At 43.1% G+C, this 21,149-nt stretch overlaps 1 protein-coding gene across 1 annotated transcript in view; it reads left to right on the top strand.

Moving 5' to 3' along the window:
* Positions 1-21,149, top strand: part of SCARF2 (scavenger receptor class F member 2) — a 296,810-nt gene that overhangs the window by 117,082 nt on the left and 158,579 nt on the right. The window contains exon 2 of the mRNA XM_082248278.1: positions 12,331-12,389. Within this exon, the coding sequence (XP_082104404.1) occupies positions 12,331-12,389 (59 nt within the window). The remainder of the gene's footprint in view (positions 1-12,330; positions 12,390-21,149) is intronic.

Raw genomic sequence — 21,149 nt, forward strand, 5'->3', positions numbered from 1 at the left:
AGCTCCTGTGCACAGAATCACGTACAGGTACATCATTCTGCTTGTCCAGGTCTGGGACACACACCGCCGGCGACCTGCTGCCGCTATGATTGGACACATTGGAAGCCAATCAGCGGGTCCAGCAGACTCAATGTCTACCGGCAGCCGGCGATCGGTTGGGACACAGGCAGATGGGTGGTCTGACATAGTAGTTGAGGTTGAATAAAGACAACAGTCCATCCAGTTCAACCTGTGTAGGTGTGTGTGGCCGTAATCATCTCTCATACCCCTTAATGTTCTGAGCCTTGAGATGTACGTCCAAGAGTCTTTTAAAAGTAGCCATACTTCCCGCAGTAACTACCTCTTGAGAATTCCACACTCTTGTAGCCCTAACAGTAAAGAACCCCCTATGTTGCCTGAGGTTAAAACGCTTCTCCTCTAATTGCATTGTATGTCCTCGTGTCCTCATGCAATCCTTGTGACTGAATAGCTTTTTTTCTATGCTGAGATCACCATTGAGGTATTTGTAAATTGCCATCATGTCCCCTCTCCAGGGAGAATAAATCAAGCGATTGTAAACGCTATAGATATGGGGGTAGTGGTGCGCTTCAAGGGTTGACTCCTATAGATCTCTTTTAAATTGGTGGGTGTATTGTACAAATCTCTTGATTTAAAAGTGCTTAATGTGCTGGATATCTGTGTACATATAAATAAAAATGAAAGTGCAGGTGCGTAGTGCTAATCACAGAAATGTGTATATCGATCAATAAAATATTGCAATTCTTCCTATTTGCACTTGCATTAATAAATATATAAAAAAATATTATTTGCTGAGATCACCATTGAGGTATTTGTAAATTGCCATCATGTCCCCTCTCCAGGGAGAATAAATCAAGCGATTGTAAACGCTCTTCTATATAAACAAGGCAAATCACCGTTCTGTGACAAGGGAAGGCTTTGATCCTGTGTTCCGACAAAGCTGGAACCAGATCTCTTCCTTCCCACAGTAAAAGCACCCAACACAAAGTTAGCAAGCACTTAACCCTTTGATAGCCCCTGATGTTAACCCCTTCCCTGCCAGTGTCATTAGTACAGTGCAGTGCATATTTTTAGCACTGATTACTGTAATAATGTCACTGGTCCCCAAAAAGTATCACTTGGGGTTTATTTACTAAAGCTAAAGAGTGCAAAATCAGTCACACTTCTGCAGAGAAACCAATCAGCTTCCAGGTTTTATAGCCACATCTTATTTAAACAAGCTGAGGTTAGAAGCTGATTGGTTTCTCTGAAGAAGTGTGACTGATTTTGCACCCTCTAGCTTTAGTAAATAAACCCCTAAGGGCTCTTTCACAAGCGATCCGCTCCGGCACTTTTTTTTTTTTTCACGGAGCGGATGACATTTGTGTCATCCGCTCCGTATGTCCGCATATCATCCCATCCCTTTGCGGATGATATACGGACATAATGTAAGTCTATGGGCATTGCGGATGTCAGCGGATGACACCGCTGACATCCGATTTTCCTTCCTTTCCGTTTTTTGAATGGAGGAAAAATAGGGTTCTGTTCCGTTCCAAAAAACGGAACAGAACTGAAAGGAAGAAAATCGGATGTCAGCGGATGGTATTCCGCTGACATCCGCAATGCCATAGACTTACATTATGTCCGTAAATCATCCGCAAAAAAATAGGATGATTTGCGGACATACGGAGCGCCCGTGTGAAAGGGCCCTTAATGTCCGATTTGTCTGCTGTAGTCCTGCTATAAGTTGCTGAACGCTGCCATTACTAGTAAAAAAATAATAAAAATTCCATAAATCTATGCCCTAGTTTGTAGATGTAATAATTTTTTCGCAAACCAATCAATATACAGTTATTGTGATTTTTTATTTTTTTACCAAAAATATGTAGCAGATTACATATTGGCCTAAATTGATGAAGAAATTTGATTTTTTTTTTTTACATTTTTGTATTGGATATGTTTTATTGGAGAAAGTTAGAAATATTGTTTTTTTTTTTTTTTTTTTTTTTTCAAAATTGGCGGCCTTTATTTGTTTATAGCGCAAAAAAATAAAAAGTGCAGTAGTAATCAAATACCACCAAAATAAATGTTATTATTTGGGTACATTGTCGCATGACTGCGCAATTTTAAGTTAAAGTAAGACAGTGCAATGTCGCAAAAAGATGGCCTAGTCATGCAGGGGGGTAAACCTTCCGAAGCTGAAGTGGTTAACGGTAACTTGTCATCCATTTTAAACTCTTAAAAGTAAAAGTTAATAAGTGGCTGCTATCCCCCTTAATAGATGTGTGACTCTCAAACTAGTTTCAATTTGTTATTAGGAACTTCCTAGTAGTTACCAGGAACTTCAGGGATTTCCCTGACTTCTGGGCTATTCCCTGCCCTCCTACATGACCCTTGTCCATTAAAAGTGCCCTTTAATGATCACTTAAGTGCTTTGTCTGGTCTGGGGAATATCATTTAGGCATGGTTTAGCCCAGGGGTCTCAAACTGGTGGCTCTCCAGCTATTGCGGAACTACAAGTCCCTTTATGCTTCTGCCTGTAGGAGTCAAGCTTGTAACTGTCAGCCTCATGGGAATTGTAGTTCTTCAATGGCTGGAGGGCCACCAGTTTGAGACCCCTGGCTTAGCCCAAAAGTCAAGAAAGTCATTCCTCTAGTAACGCTGCCATATCGGAGAGGCTCATAGAGCATAGTGTCTGGTTACTAAAAGTGCTTTGTAAATGGCAGACCTGGGCACTTCAAATGACAAGGTTATTGCTATTGGCCCTTACATGAAGAAAAGAGAGTGAACTCACCGCTGTGTATTGTTAATTGTACTGAGAGCGGCCTTTGCTGCTTCTGGATATGTTGTTTCGTATAATCCACCCATCTGGCTTTGCCTTGCAATAAAAGCAGTGAAGAATGAAGGAACATGTTACAAGAGCTGCTACATATTATATTTTATTGTTTGCTTTTTTTTCTTTTTATTGCATGAAATCTACTGGGTACTCTTAATTAACATGAATAAAACGGAAAATGTATGTTTTACAGATTATCAGGGTCTCAGCCACTGCCTAGAAAAAAAAAAGTACATGTGTTCTAAAGACTTACTGGCACCATTTTGCATTTCTTTTCTATCATGATACTACATATTCCATTTTCCAATCCTCTGAGCCCCCCAACCCCAGACACACACGTTTCCTTAGCCTGTGGCAGCTTGGCTAATAACCAAGTTGTAAATTATAATTTCCATATGTATCTACTTTTTGATAGGTAGATGGTCTAAAAATGTAAGATGTGTATTACTTTTGTCATTAACCACTTAAGCCCCGGAAGATTTTACACCCTTCCTGACCAGGGCCTATTTTGCGATTCGGCCCTGCGTGACTTTAACGGACAATTGCGCGGTCGTGGGACGCTGTACCTAAACAAATTTGACGTCCTTTTTTTCCCACAAACAGAGCTTTCCTTTGGTGGTATTTGATCACCTGTGCGATTTTTTGATCATGCGCTATAAACAAAAAAATAGCGTCAATTTTGCAAAAATAGCAATATTTTTCAAATTTTTTATATGAAATTCCCCCAAAAAAATGTAAAAATCTAAATTTTTTAACATTTTCGGCCAATTTGTTTTATGCTACATATGTTTGGTAAAAAAAATCGCAAAAAGCGTATTTTGATTGGTTTGCGCAAAAGTTATCGCGTTTACTAACTAAGGGAAAGATTTTTGTCATTTTTGTTGTTTTTTTTTTTTAACGAGTAATGGCGGCAATCTGCGATTTTTTTTGCGGTACTGCGACATTGCGGCGGACAGATCGGACCCTTGACTGACATTTTTGACACTTTTGGGGTTACCAGTGACATTTCTACAGTAATCAGTGCTATACATATGCACTGTTACTGTAAAATTACACTGGCAGTGAAGGGGTTAACTTTTTTTGAGAGGGAGGGGCTGTGTGTGTCCCTAGGGGCGTGATTCTAACTGTGATTGGCTGTGGCTTGGGCTGTAGGAACAATGATCAACGGTCCTACATAGTAGAACCGTGTGATCATTGTTTCTACACAGGGGAGAATGACAGGCGGCTTGTTTACATCAGCCGCCTGACTTTCTCCCTCTGCAGCGACGATCGCCGAGTGACCGGCGGACATCGGGTCCGCCGGTCACACGCACGGGGGGGTCCGTGACTGCGCGGGAGCGCACCTCCGGCGGCGCGCGCTTGCTCCCTAGAGCCTCACAGGCTAGTGACGTAGATCTACGTCACTTTGCCTGTGAGGGGCTGACTGCTGCAGTAAATATACTGTGCGCAGTCGGCAAGTGGTTAAAGGAGATTTATGGGGTATATAAAAAAACAAACACATACTCATCTCCATTCTTTAGCATTGGTCTGATGCTGCAGCTGTCCCCTGCTGGCTCTAAGCCCAAGAACTGAGTGATCACATGACTGCTGATCACTCAGTTCTCTGTCTTTTGGGAGCTGAGAGCAGTGATTGTCAGTCACCACTCTCCACTCTGCCCCTCCAGCACTCACTTGGGGCTAAAGAGGGGGTGGGTGCATTTGGCTTCAGCTCTCAGCTGCATCCTGAGTTCTGGAGCCAGCTGTTATTCGGGCCCCTGGGTGGATCCTGACAGTAGGGTTGGAACCCTTCCAGAGCCTAAAGCAGCTATGCGCTGACAGCGGGCTTTAGTTCACTGTCGGCTGATTCTGGGTCACAGGAGTGTAAAAGGTAAGTGCACCCCTGTGACCCAGAAAAGAAGTATGATCAAAAAACCTGTCCGTTCTTCTGTTTTAAAGCAGGACTGACATCTTTTTTAGTGGAATGTCACAACACTCCTGCTAGAGATAGAATGCCTAAAATAGCATGCCCGTTTTTAATCCAAAACTCAGAGTTTAGTGTTTCACATTAGCACACTTTGGCTGAGTTCACAGCTATGCAGTTTGCTTTTGATCTGTTTTTGCAGAGCGTTTTGCATTTTTGATGCATTTTTTTTTACACTTTTTTTTATGCGTTTTGCATTCTTTATGCTCATTTCACACAAATAGAGATTTATTTTGGTGATATTAAATCACTACTGGGGTTTTTATTTTTTGATAAGCAAACAAAAAAGACAGAAATTTAAAAAGAAAAAAAAAAAAAAAAAGTTTTCATGGTTTATTATAACATTTTGCAAACAAGTCATTTTTCTCCTTCATTGATGTGTGCTGATGAAGCTTCGGTGATGTACACTGATAGGCTGCACTAATTGGCACTGATGGGCACTGATAAGGTGGCACTGATGGGTGCTGATAGATGGCACTGATGAGCACTGGTGGGCACTGATCAGGAGGCACTGATGAGGCTGCACTGATAGGTGGCGACAATGGGCACTGATAGGTGGCACTGAAGGGCACTGATAGACAGCACTGAATGCTACTGAAGGGCACTGATGGGTTACACTCATAGGTGGCACTGATGGGCACTGATAGGTGGCACTGAGAGGCAGCACTGATAGGTGGCACTGATGATAAGGCACTGATGGGCACTGACTCGCAGCACTGATGAGCATTCATAGGTGGCACTTGTGGGAATTGATAGGTGGCACTGGTGGGTACTATTAGGTGGCACTGGTGGGCACTGATAGGTGGCACTGATAGGCAGCACTGATAGGTGGCACTGATGATAAGGCACTGATGGGCACTGACTGGCAGCACTGATGAGCATTGATAGGTGGCACTTGTGGGAATTGATAGGTGGCACTGGTGGGTACTATTAGGTGGCACTGGTGGGCACTGCTTAGAAGTACTGATATGCACTGGTAGGTGGCACTGGTAGGCACTGGTAGGGGGCACTGGTGGGCATTGCTTAGCAGCAGTGGGTGTGTGGGACCAGTGTCACATTTACACGAGCTAGTAATCAGAATTCTTTTTTCTCTGTGAGGAAAAAAAGCAGATTACCGACTCCTGGTGACATCACGTGACACGCTGTCATTGGCTGACAGCTGATCATGTGGTAAAGGATTGGCCCCTTACTCTCCTGGATTCGCTGATCACAAAGTGCGCCGCCCGTGCCACACAAGGGGCAAACAGGCAGAACATGCCCGGGGGGGACTTACATGAACGCCCTCCTGACAATTTAGGCCCGCGCTGTAGCCGTCTTTCAGCTATAGCGCGGGCGGGAGGATATTAAGAAACGCAAAATCGCAGCAAAATCACAGCGAAAACCCACTACATGCTTTTCTGCAGCTTCTCTTTTGAAATCTATTGAACTATAAACACACAATTTTGCTTTTAAAAAAGTCCCTGACCCTTTCCACAAACACAGCGGCTGAAAAAAAGCATAGGTGTGAACATGTTACATAGGAACTATGTTAAATGGACAGTAGTGCGTTTCTGCAACAAGCAAAAAAGCATTAAAAAAACGTATCTGTGTGAACCGAGTCTAAGGCTTAGTTCACACAGTGCGATTTGAGATGCGAATTGAGTCACACAGAATCGCATTACACTGGAAATCACATTGTTTTCAATGGTGCCTGTATACATCAATGCAACTCTTTCTTTTTTTTTTTTTACTATTACTTTAAATTACTTTAGTGTGATTTCAACACAATTTTGCTCCATTGAATATGCAAACCACTTCAAAGCATCCAAGTTACATTGAAGTTGCAACCAAGTCGCACTGGAAGTTAGAACAAAATCATATTGCAGCAGTGTAAACCTGGTCTAAGGGCCCATTCACACCAGGAACTGCATTGAAATTCAAATTGATTCACATGCAGTTCTGTGCAGTGCAATTTCAGCCCGTTCATTTTGAACGGCCTCAAATCGCACCAAAAGACAACATTTTTCACAGTCTGCTATAGGACATTTCCAAAAACATTTAACATTTTAGGCCAATTTGTTTTCTGCTACATATTTTTGGTAAAAAAAATCGCAATAAGCGAATTTTGATTGGTTTGCACAAAAGTTGTTGTGTTTACTTTCTACGGGAAAGATTTATGTAATTTTTATTGGTTTTCTTTTTTTTTTTACTAGTAATGGTGGCGATCTGGGAGTTTTAGCGGGACCGCAACTCTGCGGCGGACGGATCGGAACCCTAACTGACATTTTTGACACTTTTGGGGGGACCAGTGACATTACTACAGTAATCAGTGCTAAAAATATGCACTGTTACTGTAATAATGCCATTGGCAGGGAAGGGGCTAATGTATGTCTATATGCTTACTATGTGTGTGTGTTCTGTGACAGGCACAGACAGATCGCAGTTTCAACTTAGCTGAAACTGCTGATCTGTCCCTGCCGGTCTCACAGAAGATCCACCTGCTTTGCTTACATAAGCAGGCAGGTCTTCTCTCCATTTCCCGGACGATTGCGGGAGGAAGGCGGCAATCGCCACCTCTCCTCCCGCAGCCCGCCTCCTGCTGTGTCTGAACACAGCGGAAGAGTGGCTCCGGCGGCGCGCTCCAGTCACGTAGTACTATGTGACTGGACGAAGCCGCAGTAATATTACTGTGGGCGGTCGGCAAGCGGTTAACCACTTGCCGACCGCCGCACGACTATCTACGTCGGCGGTCAGCCCCTCACAGGCAAACTAACGTAGGGCTACGTTGCTTGCTTGTGAGGGTCTAGGGAGCGAGCGCGCGCCCCCGGGGGCGCGCTCCAGCTCCCGCGTGGTCACGGACCCCCCCGCGCGTGTGACCAGCGGACCCGATGTCCGCCGGTCACTCGGCGATCGGCGGGGGAGAAGGAGAATGTCAGGCAGCTTGTGTAAACAAACTGCCTGTCATTCTCCTCGCTGCAAAGACACTGATAAAACGGATCTGGTATGTAGATCCGTTGATCAGTGTCCTTACAGCTAGAGCCACAGCCAATCACAGTAGAAACCACGCCCCTAGGGACACACACAGCCCCTCCCTTCCAAATAAAGTTAACCCCTTCACTACCAGTGTATTTTTACAGTAACAGTGCATATGTATAGCACTGATTACTGTAGAAATGTCACTGGTAACCCCAAAAGTGTCAAAAATGTCAGTCAAGGGTCCGATCTGTCCGCCGCAATGTCGCAGTACCGCAAAAAAAATCGCAGATCGCCGCCATTACGCGTTAAAAAAAAAAACAACAAAAATGACAAAAATCTTTCCCTTTGTTAGTAAACGCGATAACTTTTGCGCAAACTAATCAAAATACGCTTTTTGCGATTTTTTTTACCAAACATAGGTAGCATAAAACAAATTGGCCGAAAATTTTTAAAAATTTTGATTTTTACATTTTTTTTTGGGGGAATTTCATATAAAAAAATGTGAAAAATATTGCTATTTTTGCAAAATTGACGCTCTTTTTTTGTTTATAGCGCGTGATCAAAAAATCGCACAGGTGATCAAATACCACCAAAAGAAAGCTCTGTTTGTGGGAAAAAAAGGACGTCAAATTCGTTTAGGTACAGCGTCGCACGACCGCGCAATTGTGCGTTAAATTCACGCAGTGCCGAATCGCAAAATACCCCCTGGTCGGAATGGGGGTAAAATCTTCCGGGGCTTAAGTGGTTAAATAAAGCAGTGCAAAGGACCTTGGGGTGTACATTGTATACTGTTTTATAGCAACCTGTTAGAAACTACCTCTTAACCAACCTGACTACAGTAAATTGAAATGTTTTGTGGTCATGAGTTTCCACAATCTTCATACTTATCAATCTTTTCTCTGCCCGACTGAATAAGCCTGTACATTCTTTTTCAGCTTGTTCTCATGGCAGAGTCTTTTTTTTCTTAGAGGACGATATATGTTTCTGTTCTACAGTGTTTAGTTAGCAGTCAGCAATGGAATGGGCACGTGAGAAGTTGCTTAACTAATGTGAAACAGTGGACACTAAGGCAAAGTTCACTGATGTCTGAAAAACACAGCCAAGAAATACAACCCTGGCATTCTGTCTTTAAAAAAAAAAAAAAAGAAGTGACCAGAGTTTATAGGAAGTTCATAGTATGCTTATGGGTAAAAATGAGAATGATGACGCAGTCTGTCACTCAGACTCACTTCCTGTAATAGGGTGGCAACGCCATTCGTTCTACAATGAAATCACAAAGCCGATTGTCACCCTGTGGACAGAGTAGTCTTAGATGGGAATGTTGTTTTTAAATGGGCTTTAAATTAAAGACAAACTAGTTAAGGTCTAACTCCAGCTAACATTTTAGGCAGGAACAGCAGTAGTCTTTTTCTTTTGGAAAAAACAAGATGTAAAGCAAAATAATAAAACAATAAAAATAAAAGCTTTAGGCCCCGTTCACACTGGGGGCGATCCGACTTCCCCAGGCGACCACACAGGTCGCGGCGCGCTGCTCGCACCGCGACCTCGGAGCGGCCGGCACAGACTTCATAACATTGAAGTCTATGCAGGTCACTCCGGGTCGCCCCAAAGAAGCTCAGGACCCTTTTTCTAAGTCGGAGCGACTTGTGTCGCTCCTATTAGAACGGGTCCATAGCTTCTGTATGGCAGGCGACCTACGGCGACCTGTCAGGCGACCAGTGTGAACGGGGGCTTAAGTGTTATTAAACGCAAAGACAAAAGCGTATTAAATTGCAACTCACCAATTCTTACATATAATGGCTGCATTCGTTTTCTGTTTTTATTTTTTTCCTTTATGTTTACCTGGTGATCCAATCAAGCTGTCCAGACAAAGTAGCAGTTTGAGGGTTGAGATAAACCATTTACAACTGAAAGAAATGCTTACATTGGTCAGCTTTTATTTATTTGTATAAAACCTATAAAAAAAAAAAAACTGCTGTAACTACTGATGAATGTTAGCCAGAGTTCAGATGCAATTTGTTAGCCACTTATGTGAGGACCATCTAAATCTGCTAGTCCTAAAGTGGTATTTAACCCAAAAGAAAATATTTAGTATATTGCAGCTTACCAATTCTTAGATGTGATGGCTGCATTCGTTTTCTTTTTTAGACTTTATTTCCATTATTTTCTGCTGGTGATCCTGCCAGTGAGGCCAGGTTCACATATGTGCCGTGGTTTTCAGCCCTGAGGTCCGGTGCGTTCCTGTTCGCCGGTTCAGGTGCAATTCAGGTCCGAAGTTTTGCCTGAATTCACACCTGCACCGGACCCAGAAAAGGAAAAAGACCCTCTTGGAATTGGCACCACAGCCAACACAGACATGTGTGAACCAGGTCCATTGAGTCGGTTCACACATGAAAACCGCATTCCAATTTGCACATATGTGAACCAAGACTAAAGCCTCATACACACGATCAGATTATCGAACGATCTGTCATCCCTTTTTTGTTGCATGCTAGTCTCATGTCGAAAGTGAAGAGATTACTTTCATATGAAATTTCCCGTACGACAGAATTCTACTTCAGAAGTGATGTCATGTGTTGGATTGTTTTATATGTGTTCTTTCATTTCTGAGCATGCCTAGTCTTGCTCTTACGATTTTTTTCAGACGAAAACTGTACTGATTAAGCGAAAATCGGACGTTGTGTTGACGTACGATAAAAATTTTATAGCCTGCACATCCAGTTTTTGTCGTCCGAAAATCCATAATCGGCTGTCGAAAGCACCATACTAACAATCCGAAAAATCGGCAGATCGTTCGTTGGACGAAATTTCCCTTCCAATTTTCTTATCATGTGTACGGCCTTAAGTCTTTTGTTTTTCAAAAGAACAAGCTTTTCTGGAGATGTAGCAGTTACAGGGATGCAACAAACTATTTACCAAACTATTTACCAGCACAGGGGTGCTTACAATGATCAGCTTTTATTTATTTAAAACCTTTATCCCAAAATGGAAAAAAAAAATGTTACTGTAATTGCTTATATAACTGCAGTGTAAGCTGGAGTTTGGCTTCAATTTGTTAGTGTATCCAAATCTACTAGTCCATCTAACACTCCCCTCCCCCCAGACTGACAATGCTTCTGTCCTAAAGAGGTTGATTAACTAACACTGAAGAGTGCAAACTCTGGTGCAGCTGTGCATGGTAGCCAATCAGCTTCTAACTTCAGTTTGTTCAATTACGTTTTGGCAAAAAAAAACCTGGAAGCTGATTGGTTTCTAAGCAGATCTGCGCCAGATTTTGCACTCTCCAGTTTTAGTAAATTAACCCCAAAGTGTCTCTGTTGCTCCTTCATCCAGAGTGGGGGGCACTCTAATACAGGAAATGTGTTACTTGCCAGATCACCAGGTGACACAGCCACTTCATCTAATTATTATTATTATTATACAGGATTTATATAGCGCCAACAGTTTGCGCAGCGCTTAACAAAATGAGGGCAGACATTACAGTTACACTACAATTTGGAACAAAAGGAATCAGAGGGCCCTGCTCATTAGAGCTTACAATCTAAAAGATCTAATGTATGAAAAGATGCAATATATGACATTTTTGGTTTTGTGTTTAATACCGCTTAAAACTACACTCTTCCCAGACTGACAATGCTGCTTACAAACATGTCTGCTTTGCTACTTCATCCAGAATGTAGACACTCTAAAACGGGGAGTGTTTTACTGACTTGATGCCCAGGGGAAAAAAAGCTTAAAGAAAGAAAACAAATGTAGCCACCACATCGAATGATTGGTAAGCTGCAATATAATACATTTTTGGTTTGGGGTTGGAGTGGGGCCCAGGGCTGGGACAAAGGGTGGGCAGGAGAGGTAGATGCCCAGGGCGCATTGGTTTACTGTTTGGATTGGGGTGCCAGGGAGCTCATTCTGGTACAAGGCATTTTGACAAGTGGATGACTGCTGGGGGTAGCATCACCCAAGCTTGCACATAATGAAGGCTTCTTTGCCCTGGGCACTGGATGACCTTGTCCCGCCATTGGTGGGGCCCTTTTTATTTTACTTCAGCTTCAGTTAGGTAAAAAGTGTATTTTGTTAAAATGGATTTTCTCTTATTTATTTGTATGCATGGTTGGGAAGGTAAGGAGGAGAGCAAAGAAAAAACTGCTAGGAATAATATGCTCCTTTGTAAAACAGAAAGTAAAGTGAAGGGGGTGAAAGCTTAAATGGATCATATTCACTTTCATCATTACTTGACATTTAATATAATGTAATGCATGACCAAAATGAGAAGCTTGGGGAATCATGAAGTCCTGACCCCTTCCTGCAATCGGTCAGTCTGACAACTAGTTGTAAAGAATATTGCTGTCTAATTTTAAAGATTGTGCAGTTGTTATTCAAGAAATATAAGAAAAACCCATGCCTACCCATTGTTAATCCATTTTAGCTTTTTTTCTTTGCCAGCGTCATTATATTTTATATGGTTCAATGTTCATTTTCTTTCAGTAAAAACTGGTAATATGGTGTATTTTGCTTATTTTTTCTATTGTATTATGCAATTATTAAGGTATTACATGTCTTTTTCTCGCTGTTTTATATACAGGTCTTCAAGCTTTACATGTTGCCCTGGTTGGAGACAGCAAGGTGAAGAGTGTTTAATAGGTAAGTCAAAAGTAGATATTAAATGTGTATATTGACTTTTGGCAGAAATATGGTAATTCTTTACAGATTTCAACACTAAAGAAAAAGGGCACCCTACTGTGAAGGGGCTCTGAAGAAAGATGTAGTGTGCCCAGGTCTGAAAGAGGCAAATTGGGTGATGATAGGGGAGGAAAGAACTTCCCTGTCATTCCAGCTGCACAGAGGCACACATGTCTCTCAAAGGGAGTGTGTGTTTCAGTCTGTTCCATGCAATGCCTACTTGTAATGCTGCTGTCACAGCACTCTAGTCCTTGGTGTCTAAGCTTTTGAGAAGGAGGCAGTATGATGCTGGGCATCATCCAGCCCTGAAGTTACCCAACTGTCATGGGCAGAACAGCAAAGGGCTCGTTTACACTAGCTTCAAAACATGGCTTCAGACAGGCTTTTTAAAGCTTTCTGAACGTCAATCAAAGCTCCTGTCACTAAATAAAATGGTTACAGTCCTGTTTACACCTTGCGTTTGCTTTGCTTTAAAAATGATACCCCATATCACTTTAGTGATGCTTCAAAGTATCGTCAAAGCCTCCATAGAATTCTATGACAAAGGTCGCTTGAAGCACCTGAAGCTTTTGAGAGACTTTAATTCAGCGTTAGCTTTGCTTTGTTTTGGAGTTATTGCAGGTATGCGATATCAACACACACACAGCATCTGCAAAGATTCAATAAAGCTTCAAAAAAGCATCACTGAAGCATCATTAACCACTTTTGGACCGAGCCCATTTTTGACACATTTTGTTCACAAGTTAAAATCAGTATTTTTTGCTAGAAAACTACTTAGAACCCCAAAACATTATATATATATATCTATATATCTATATATATACATATTTTTAGCAAAAACTCTGGAGAATAAAATGGCGGTCATTGCAATATTTTTCGTCACACGGTTTTTGCGCAGCGGTCTTTCAAACGCCATTTTTTGGGGGAAAATTACGAAAAGTTACATTTCACTGCATTTAAAAAAAAAACAAAACAGTAAAGTTAGCCCATTTTTTTGTATATTGCGAAAGATGTCACATCGAGTAAAGATACCCAACATGTTACGGTTTAAAATTGCGCACACCCGTGGAATGGCGACAAGCTACGGTCAATAAAAATCTCCATAGGCAACGGTTTAACATTTTTTATTGGTTACCAGTTTATAGTTAGAGAGAAGCCCTTTTTTTAAAATTATTGCTCTCGCTCTGGCGATCGTGGAGATACCTCACATGTGTGGTTTGAACAGCGATTTCATTTGCGGGCACAACTTCCGTATACATTTTTTTTCGTGCTCGAGCTCACAGCGACCACAGGTTTTTAAAAAAAAAATAAAAATACGATCACTTTTATTGCTGTCACAAGCATTGTAAACATCCCTTGTGACAGCAATATGCAGTGACAGGTACTCTTTATGGAAGGATCGGGGGTCTAAAAGACCCTAGACCCCTCCACTACACTTCCATGTATTCAAAACGCTGAAAATTGCATTTTTTAAATATACTCACTTTTTAAATTTTAGCAGCCAAGTAACCCGGACGTGACGTCATGGACGCCGCCTCCGGGTTACGTCATCGGAGACCCGATTAAAGCCGCATCCGGCTCTGATTGGGACTCCATCCAGCCGGCGGACGCGCCACTTGGTTGCTCGGGTCTCTCGGTGGGACGGGAGACCCGGGCATAGCCGCAGAAGGCGGCGAGAGGGTGGGAGTGTCCCCTCCCCCTCGCTGGGGTAACGATTGAGCGGTTCCCGAGCCGCATTGGTCATTACTGCCAGAAAGCCGACCGCCGGCTCTAAAAAACAGTACTGGGATGATGCCTCTGGCTAGAGGCATCATCCTGGTATAACCACTTAAATGCAGCCAACCTAGGGATACGTGGTTATGCGTTAAGTGGTTAAAGCACCACCAAAACATCACGGAAGCATCATTGAAGCACCACCAAAGCATCATTAAGATAAATGTAACTACCCCAGAACTTCTACAGTGGCTCTAATAATTTGCTAGGCATTACTATTGTTACCTACAGCAGGTGTGTAGAAAAAAAAAAAGTTAAAATAAAGAGGCAAAAAAAAATCCAATTTATATTGCGTAGGGTAGCGGTCTTGCACAGAACTTTCAATTATCTGGGTGATGAAGGTTCTTTTAAAGGATAACGACCCAGGAGCTAAATATAATACATTGCAGAATACCAGTTCTTAGATGTGATTGCATTAGGTTTTTTTGGTGGGCTTTCTTCCCTTTATTATAACAGGTGATCTTACCAGTTGGACACTTCTTGTCCTAGGGTGACGGTGTTCACTCACTGTACTGTACAGGTATTTTTTGAACTCAGTGAAGAGTTATAACAAAACACTATGCCCCCGTTCACATAGAGGCGACGCTACTTCGGAGCGGCCGCCACGGACTTCATAACATTGAAGTCTATGGCGGTCGCCTCCTGGTCGCCCCAAAGAAGCTCCGGACCCTTTTTCTAAGTCGGAGCGACTTGTGTCGCTCCTATTAGAACGGATCCGCAGCTTCCCTATGGGAGGCGACCTACGGCGACCTGTGAGGCGACCAGGTCGCCTCACAGGTCGCCTTAGTGTGAACGGGGGCTTAGTAGTATATTTACCAGACCAAAACAAAGCAAATACAGTAAGTTTTTTATAAGGGTTTACATACACTTTAAAGCATACAATATGTAATACTATTATACTTTTTTTTTTTTAGTTTTGTATAAAGTTAGCAAGGGTTTTATTGCTGAGGAAATTCAGCCTCACTGGTGACATGTCTCTGATACAGAAGGTGATGGGGAATCCAATACTTTTTTAAGAGGCCAAAAGAACAGGGGAAAGGGGAATTTTTTTCTAACCTTCTTCGGTGAAAGCTAAGAGGGGATATCCCCTTACTTTGGGGTGATCTCCTTTTACTTCCTGCTGCCTTTCTTGAACAGGAAGTGAAGGTAAATCTTCCTGACAGGGCAGCTATAGACAAAAGGGGGCTCATAATCATTCCCCGCGCTATCCACAAGTAAAACAAAAATGTTTTGGCTTTACATATATTGTAATCTTATTTTAGACAATCATGAACAATTACATTGTTGCACTATACCAACAATGTTAAAATTTTTTAAAACTTGATAGAGTAAAAAAAATGACTTCTGTTAGGCTTCATGTACACATAACCTACTTTGACCGCCTGCTGCAGGAAAACGCAAAACATGGCAAAATCGGGTTTTGCTGTGATTTTTACACGCTGGTGGTCAAAACGAGCCTATTCTGAACGTGATTCTTCAGCATTCTGAGGCCCCTTGGTTGTGTAGCATAATTTCAGTGTCCAGCATACATCCTTGTGGCTATTGATCCCAGCACCACCTATTCAGGCACTGCCAGCCCGCCTGGCTGCAGGTGCCTTTTTCCCTAGCCCTCCTGGCTAACTTCTCCTCAGTCCTCCCAGACTGACACTCTTTCCACAGTCCTCCCAGACTGCACACTCACCAGCCCACCCGGTTGACTTCTCAGGTCTCCCAGACATGCTGACCTGCTCCTACTGTCCTTTCACTTGTTCCTATGCCTCCAGGATAGGATTCCTCTGTGTGTTGTAGAGGGTCCCTCCAACACCTGAGCACAAGGCCCCAGGTCACCACCCCCAGACTGCGGGGTGCCCTCAAGGGCCACTGACAGCCTCCTCAGCACTCCATGTCCATCTTCCACCCGACTGCCCCTTCTGGCATTGCTAATGCCTATTTATGAGGTGCCTACCCCCTTCCAGCCCCTTTTTGCTAGGGATTGGTTGAGGACCTCATAAATATGCCAAGCAGCTCCTCCTAGCCTCCCCTTACTACTTCTGGAAGCTTCTCCAAGGTTCTAGAAAGCAGGGGGGGCACCAGAGATGCTGCTTGCTGAATCATCCAGCCTCCCTGAGTCACCTAACCCTAAGACTGATTCAACCCAGGCCTGGCTCTTAGCCAAGCCAAATGTTCCTACACTGTAGCTTACTCTACAAAAAAACGACCTACATGTAGCACACTAGAGGGTGCTACAGTTGTACAGGTGTTTCTCCTGTACTGAAATTTCTTACTCTTACTTTACGGCACACTGTAAACTTCACACAATGTGCATTAGAAGCCACAGCAAGTCATAAGGAACCTGCCTTATTTCCTAGCTGGAGGACATCCAGGATTATCTGGCCCTATGCCACTCAGGCTTACTCTGTCTGGCCTGCTCCTTTCATTTATTGAACTTCAGTTTTTTTTTTTTTTTATGGAGGCTTAGCATTACATATATGTATGCAAATGCATTCTGCTTAGGAATGCCCACTTCTCCAGACTGACATTCTCCCATTAAGGCATTTTTAATAATTACAAAACTCCTTGCAACAGTCAGGGTTTTGTGATGTTTTCCAAAACCTATGTACTGCACCCTGCAGGCCCTCCCACCAGCCATGATCTGCCTGCATTGTATAGAGAAGCACAGAGATCCAGCAATTATGTTTCTGGATCTAAAACAAGCTTTGTAATAAAAATGGAAATAGTTTATTTAAAAATGTCATTAGCATGTTAATGAAAAGGGGAAAAGGATCAACCAGGGAAGGCATAATATAAGCAGAAAGGAGTTGTAAAGGCAGAAAGTTTTTAATCTTAATGCATTTTATACATTAAGATAAAAAAAAGTCTTCTGTGTGCAGCAGCCCCCCCTCAGCCCCCCAACACTTACTTGAGGTCCTTCTCTGTCCAGCCATGTTCTCGTGTGTCTCAGGCGTCCAAGATTCTCCTTCTTGATTGGCTGAGGCATTGGCCACTGCGGTCAATCACAATCAGCTACCCAATCAGGGGAGAGAGGGGGCGGGTCCGGGCCAGGGCTCCATGTCTGAATGAACACAGGGAGCTGTGACTCAGCTCGGATGCCCCCATAGCAAGCTGTTTGCTGTGGGGGCACTTAACGGGAGGGAGGGGCCAGAAGAGCTTAAGTGGGACCTAAGAAGAGGGGGATCTGGGCTGCTCTGTGCTAATCCACTACACAGAGGAGGTAAGGATAACATGTTTGCTATATTTATAGAAAAAAAACAAGACTTTACAATCACTTTAAGTATCAATGATTTTCCCATATCTAACATTCATTGTCACTTAGTAGGTAAGAATGATGGAAAATGAACTGAATAAGTTTCAGAACATCTTTTAATAAAATGGGGAAACACGTAGTTTTACTTTTTTTTTTAGTTTGCATGGTAGTTTGATTGAGGCTTACGAGAAAAAAGGAAGTGGTCACTAATTATATCCTGAAACTTTTGTAACAATACAGGACACAGAGAATACTCAAAGGAAATTGTTAGGTAGAAACATTTACAAGGCACATATTATTTTTAAGCTACATCATATTAAACAGGAATTTCAAATTATATTTGATCAGTTTCAAACTGACATCACAGCCGTACTGTTACTCTGAAACATTGGTGCTTGTAATCTACAGGATTTGATGATGTAATGCGTGCTTTGCACTATTCTGTTTTTATCAGCAATGCAGCTAACCTAACATTACTGAAGATGGAGGGAGGTGTAGTTATTAACCACTTAAGGACCGAACCTATTTTTGACACATTTTGTTCACAAGTTAAAATCAGTATTTTTTGCTAGAAAACTACTTAGAACCACCAAACATTATATATATTTTTTTAGCAAACGTTCTAGAGAATAGAATGGCAGTCATTGCAATATTTTTGAGTTAGAGAGTAGCTCTTTTTTAAAATCATTGCTCATGCTCTGGCGATCGCGGCGATACCTCACATGTGTGGGTGGAACAGCGATTTCATTTGCGGGTGCGACTTCCTTATACATTTTTTCCGTGCGTTAGCTCGCGGCGACGGGGGGCGGCTAAAATTTTTTTTTCCTATTTTTTTTTTAATTTTACCACAGGTTTTTTTTTTTTTAAATCTGATCACTTCTATTGCTGTCACAAGCAATGTAAACATCCCTTGTGACATTAATAGGCAGTGACAGGTACTCTTTATGGAGGGATCGAGGGTCTAAAAGACCCTAGACCCCTCCACTACACTTCTATGTATTCAAAACGCAGAAAACAGCATTTTTTAATACACTCACTTTTAAATTTGGCGCCTTAAGCAGCCGAGTAACCCGGATGTGACATCATGGACGCTGCCTCCGGGTTACGTCATCGGAGACCCGATCGAAGCTGCATTCAGCTTCGTTTGGGACTCCATCCAGCCGGCGGATGCGTCGGCTGGTTGCTCGGTCTTCCGGTGGGACAGGAGACCCGGGCAAAGCCGCGGAAGGTGGCGGAGGGTGGGGACGTCCCCTCCTACTTACTGGGGTAACGATCGAGCGGCTCCCAAGCCGCATCGGCCATTACCGCCGGAAAGCCGACCGCTGGCTCTAAAAAAGGGTACCGGGATGATGCCTCTAGCTAGAGGCATCACCACGGTACAACCACTTAAAGGCAGCCGACGTAGACCTATGTCAGTTTGCGTTAAGTGGTTAAGCAACTTGAAGTAGTGAATCATAATGAGAACTGAGAACGCTATGCCAAAGTAGACATCGATATTTCCAGCATGATAAAATCTGTGTCAACATAAAGAAGAAATAAAGAACACAGCCGAACCCCAAAGAAGAAAAAAAAAACTGTTCTTCAATAGGTAAGGGGCGGGACCACCTGGCGATGTCACCTGGTGGCACTGCCCTATGTGATGTCACAGACCCAGCATGCACCGATTGGTGAACTGTCAGATAGCAGAACAGGCATTCAGCAGTTAGCCTTCCTTGTGGGCAGAGCTTTTGTTTTTTTTTTTCGGGTCCGTGGCGACGGGCATTGATGATGGCTTTACAAGTGGGGACATTGTTTTTATATTTTTAATGAAGAAATTGTCAAAAACTCTGTGTGTTTTAATTTCTTTTTAACACTTTTTTAGGTGAATGTGTACAGGTACTATGTTCCCCATACTCATTCACATGGGGGGCCAGGATTCCAGATTCCGAAAAGCCCCCTGCCTGCAGGCCCCACAACCAAAGCCCAGTGTTGTTAGGAAGAGGCCCCATCAACATGGGAACAAGGTGATTTGGGGTGAAAGCACCCCGCCATGTTGAGGGCATGTGGCCTGGTATGGTTTCACATGCGCCCCCCTTTTCTGTCCTGCCTGACTGCATGCTCGGATAAAGGTCTGGTATAGATTTTTGGGGGGGATCCCACGCCTTTTTTTAAATTTTCGGCATGGGGTTCCCCTTAAGTCAATAACAGACCCAAAGACCTTGGTATAGATTGGAGGTGGACCCCCACGCTGTTTGTATTGTATTGCCAGCTATTTAAATGTCCTTTTTTTTGCTTTATATACTATGTCAGTTTTGCTGCAGCAGGTTTTATAAACAGTTCAGATGCGCCACTTTACAGGCACACTAAGGGGACCCCCCAGGCACTACATTTAGGCTACATTCACACCTGAGCGTAGCGTTTTTCGCGCGTTTTTTACCGCGATTTTACCGCGATTTTTGCGGCGTTTTTTACCGCGATTTTACCGCGATTTTTACCGCGATTTTTGTGCAGGCGTTTTTAGATTGAATAGAGATCAATGGAAAACGCCTGTAATCTGCCCAAAAAGAAGCTCATGTACTTTTTTGAGCGTTGGGCGTTTTGTATACAGCGTCAAAACGCTCAGATGTGAACAGGGGCCATTGAAATGAATAGGATTTGTCTTGTTGGGCGTTTTGAGAGCTGATCCTAGAGCAGAAAAACGCCCCAAAAACGCCCCAAAACGCCTACATGTGAACGGAGCCTTAAAGGAATTTTTCATTTTCATTTTTACACTTATAGTATTATTTAAAACACTGCTCCTGTAAAAAGTATCTCTTTTTAAAAGCATGTTTTGCATTGATATGTGTCCCCCAGGGCAGTACCCAGGCCCCATACCCTTGTTATGGCCAATCACTTGCATATAACCCTCCAAAATGGGGACTTTTACATTTTTACGTTCGGGTCCCATACACTTTAAAAGAGTTTGCGGCTTGGGTCCTAACTTTTTTTCGTATTCAGGAGCTCTGGTGCGAACTTGAACCGAGGGGTGTTTGGCCCTTCACTACTTATAGACACCATGGCCCCTAATTCATGTGGGTAAGCTATGGTCTGTTGAACTGCTGGAGGCCACCATGAATACGGCATAGACTTAGGAATGAATGGAACCATGATGTGCATGCACGTTAAGCGCAAAAACTGGTGGGGACATTTTCGCTGAAAAGGCTGTACAGCACTGGGATGGACCACAGGGTAAATACCCCTGGACCGAGAAGAAGGGTAAGTATTTAAACAGGTGGACTTCACCCCAGGGGTTGCTAATAATTGAATAAAGAACAGTAGGGAGATTGTTAATATTTCTTTTCTGTTCTATTGTTGCATAACTGAATAAAGTTTAGGTTACAAATGTATATGATAGATTTGCAGCTCCTACATCTCTTAAAGCTGAAGGAGCACTTGGAATGCTCTATTGTGTAAATAACAACTTAACCTTATTTTACAATGAATCAAAGGTTTGGGCAGAAAAGAACTGCCGGGGAAACGTAAGAATGCAAACCTGGGATGAGTTGTGGACTTTTAACCGCTTTACGACTGCCCGCCCCAGTTATACTGCGGCAGGCAGCTGCTCCTGGGCAAACCGACATAGCTATACGTCGGTCGCACGCAGGAGGTTAGGGGGCGAGTGCGCGCCGCCAGTGGCGCGCTCCCGCCCGTCAGCGGGGAAGCCTATGCAGCGGGGTGCCGCCTGA

The sequence above is a fragment of the Pelophylax lessonae genome (genome assembly GCF_965119305.1).
Source record: "Pelophylax lessonae genome assembly, chromosome: 1".
Classification (NCBI taxonomy): Eukaryota; Metazoa; Chordata; class Amphibia; order Anura; family Ranidae; genus Pelophylax; species Pelophylax lessonae.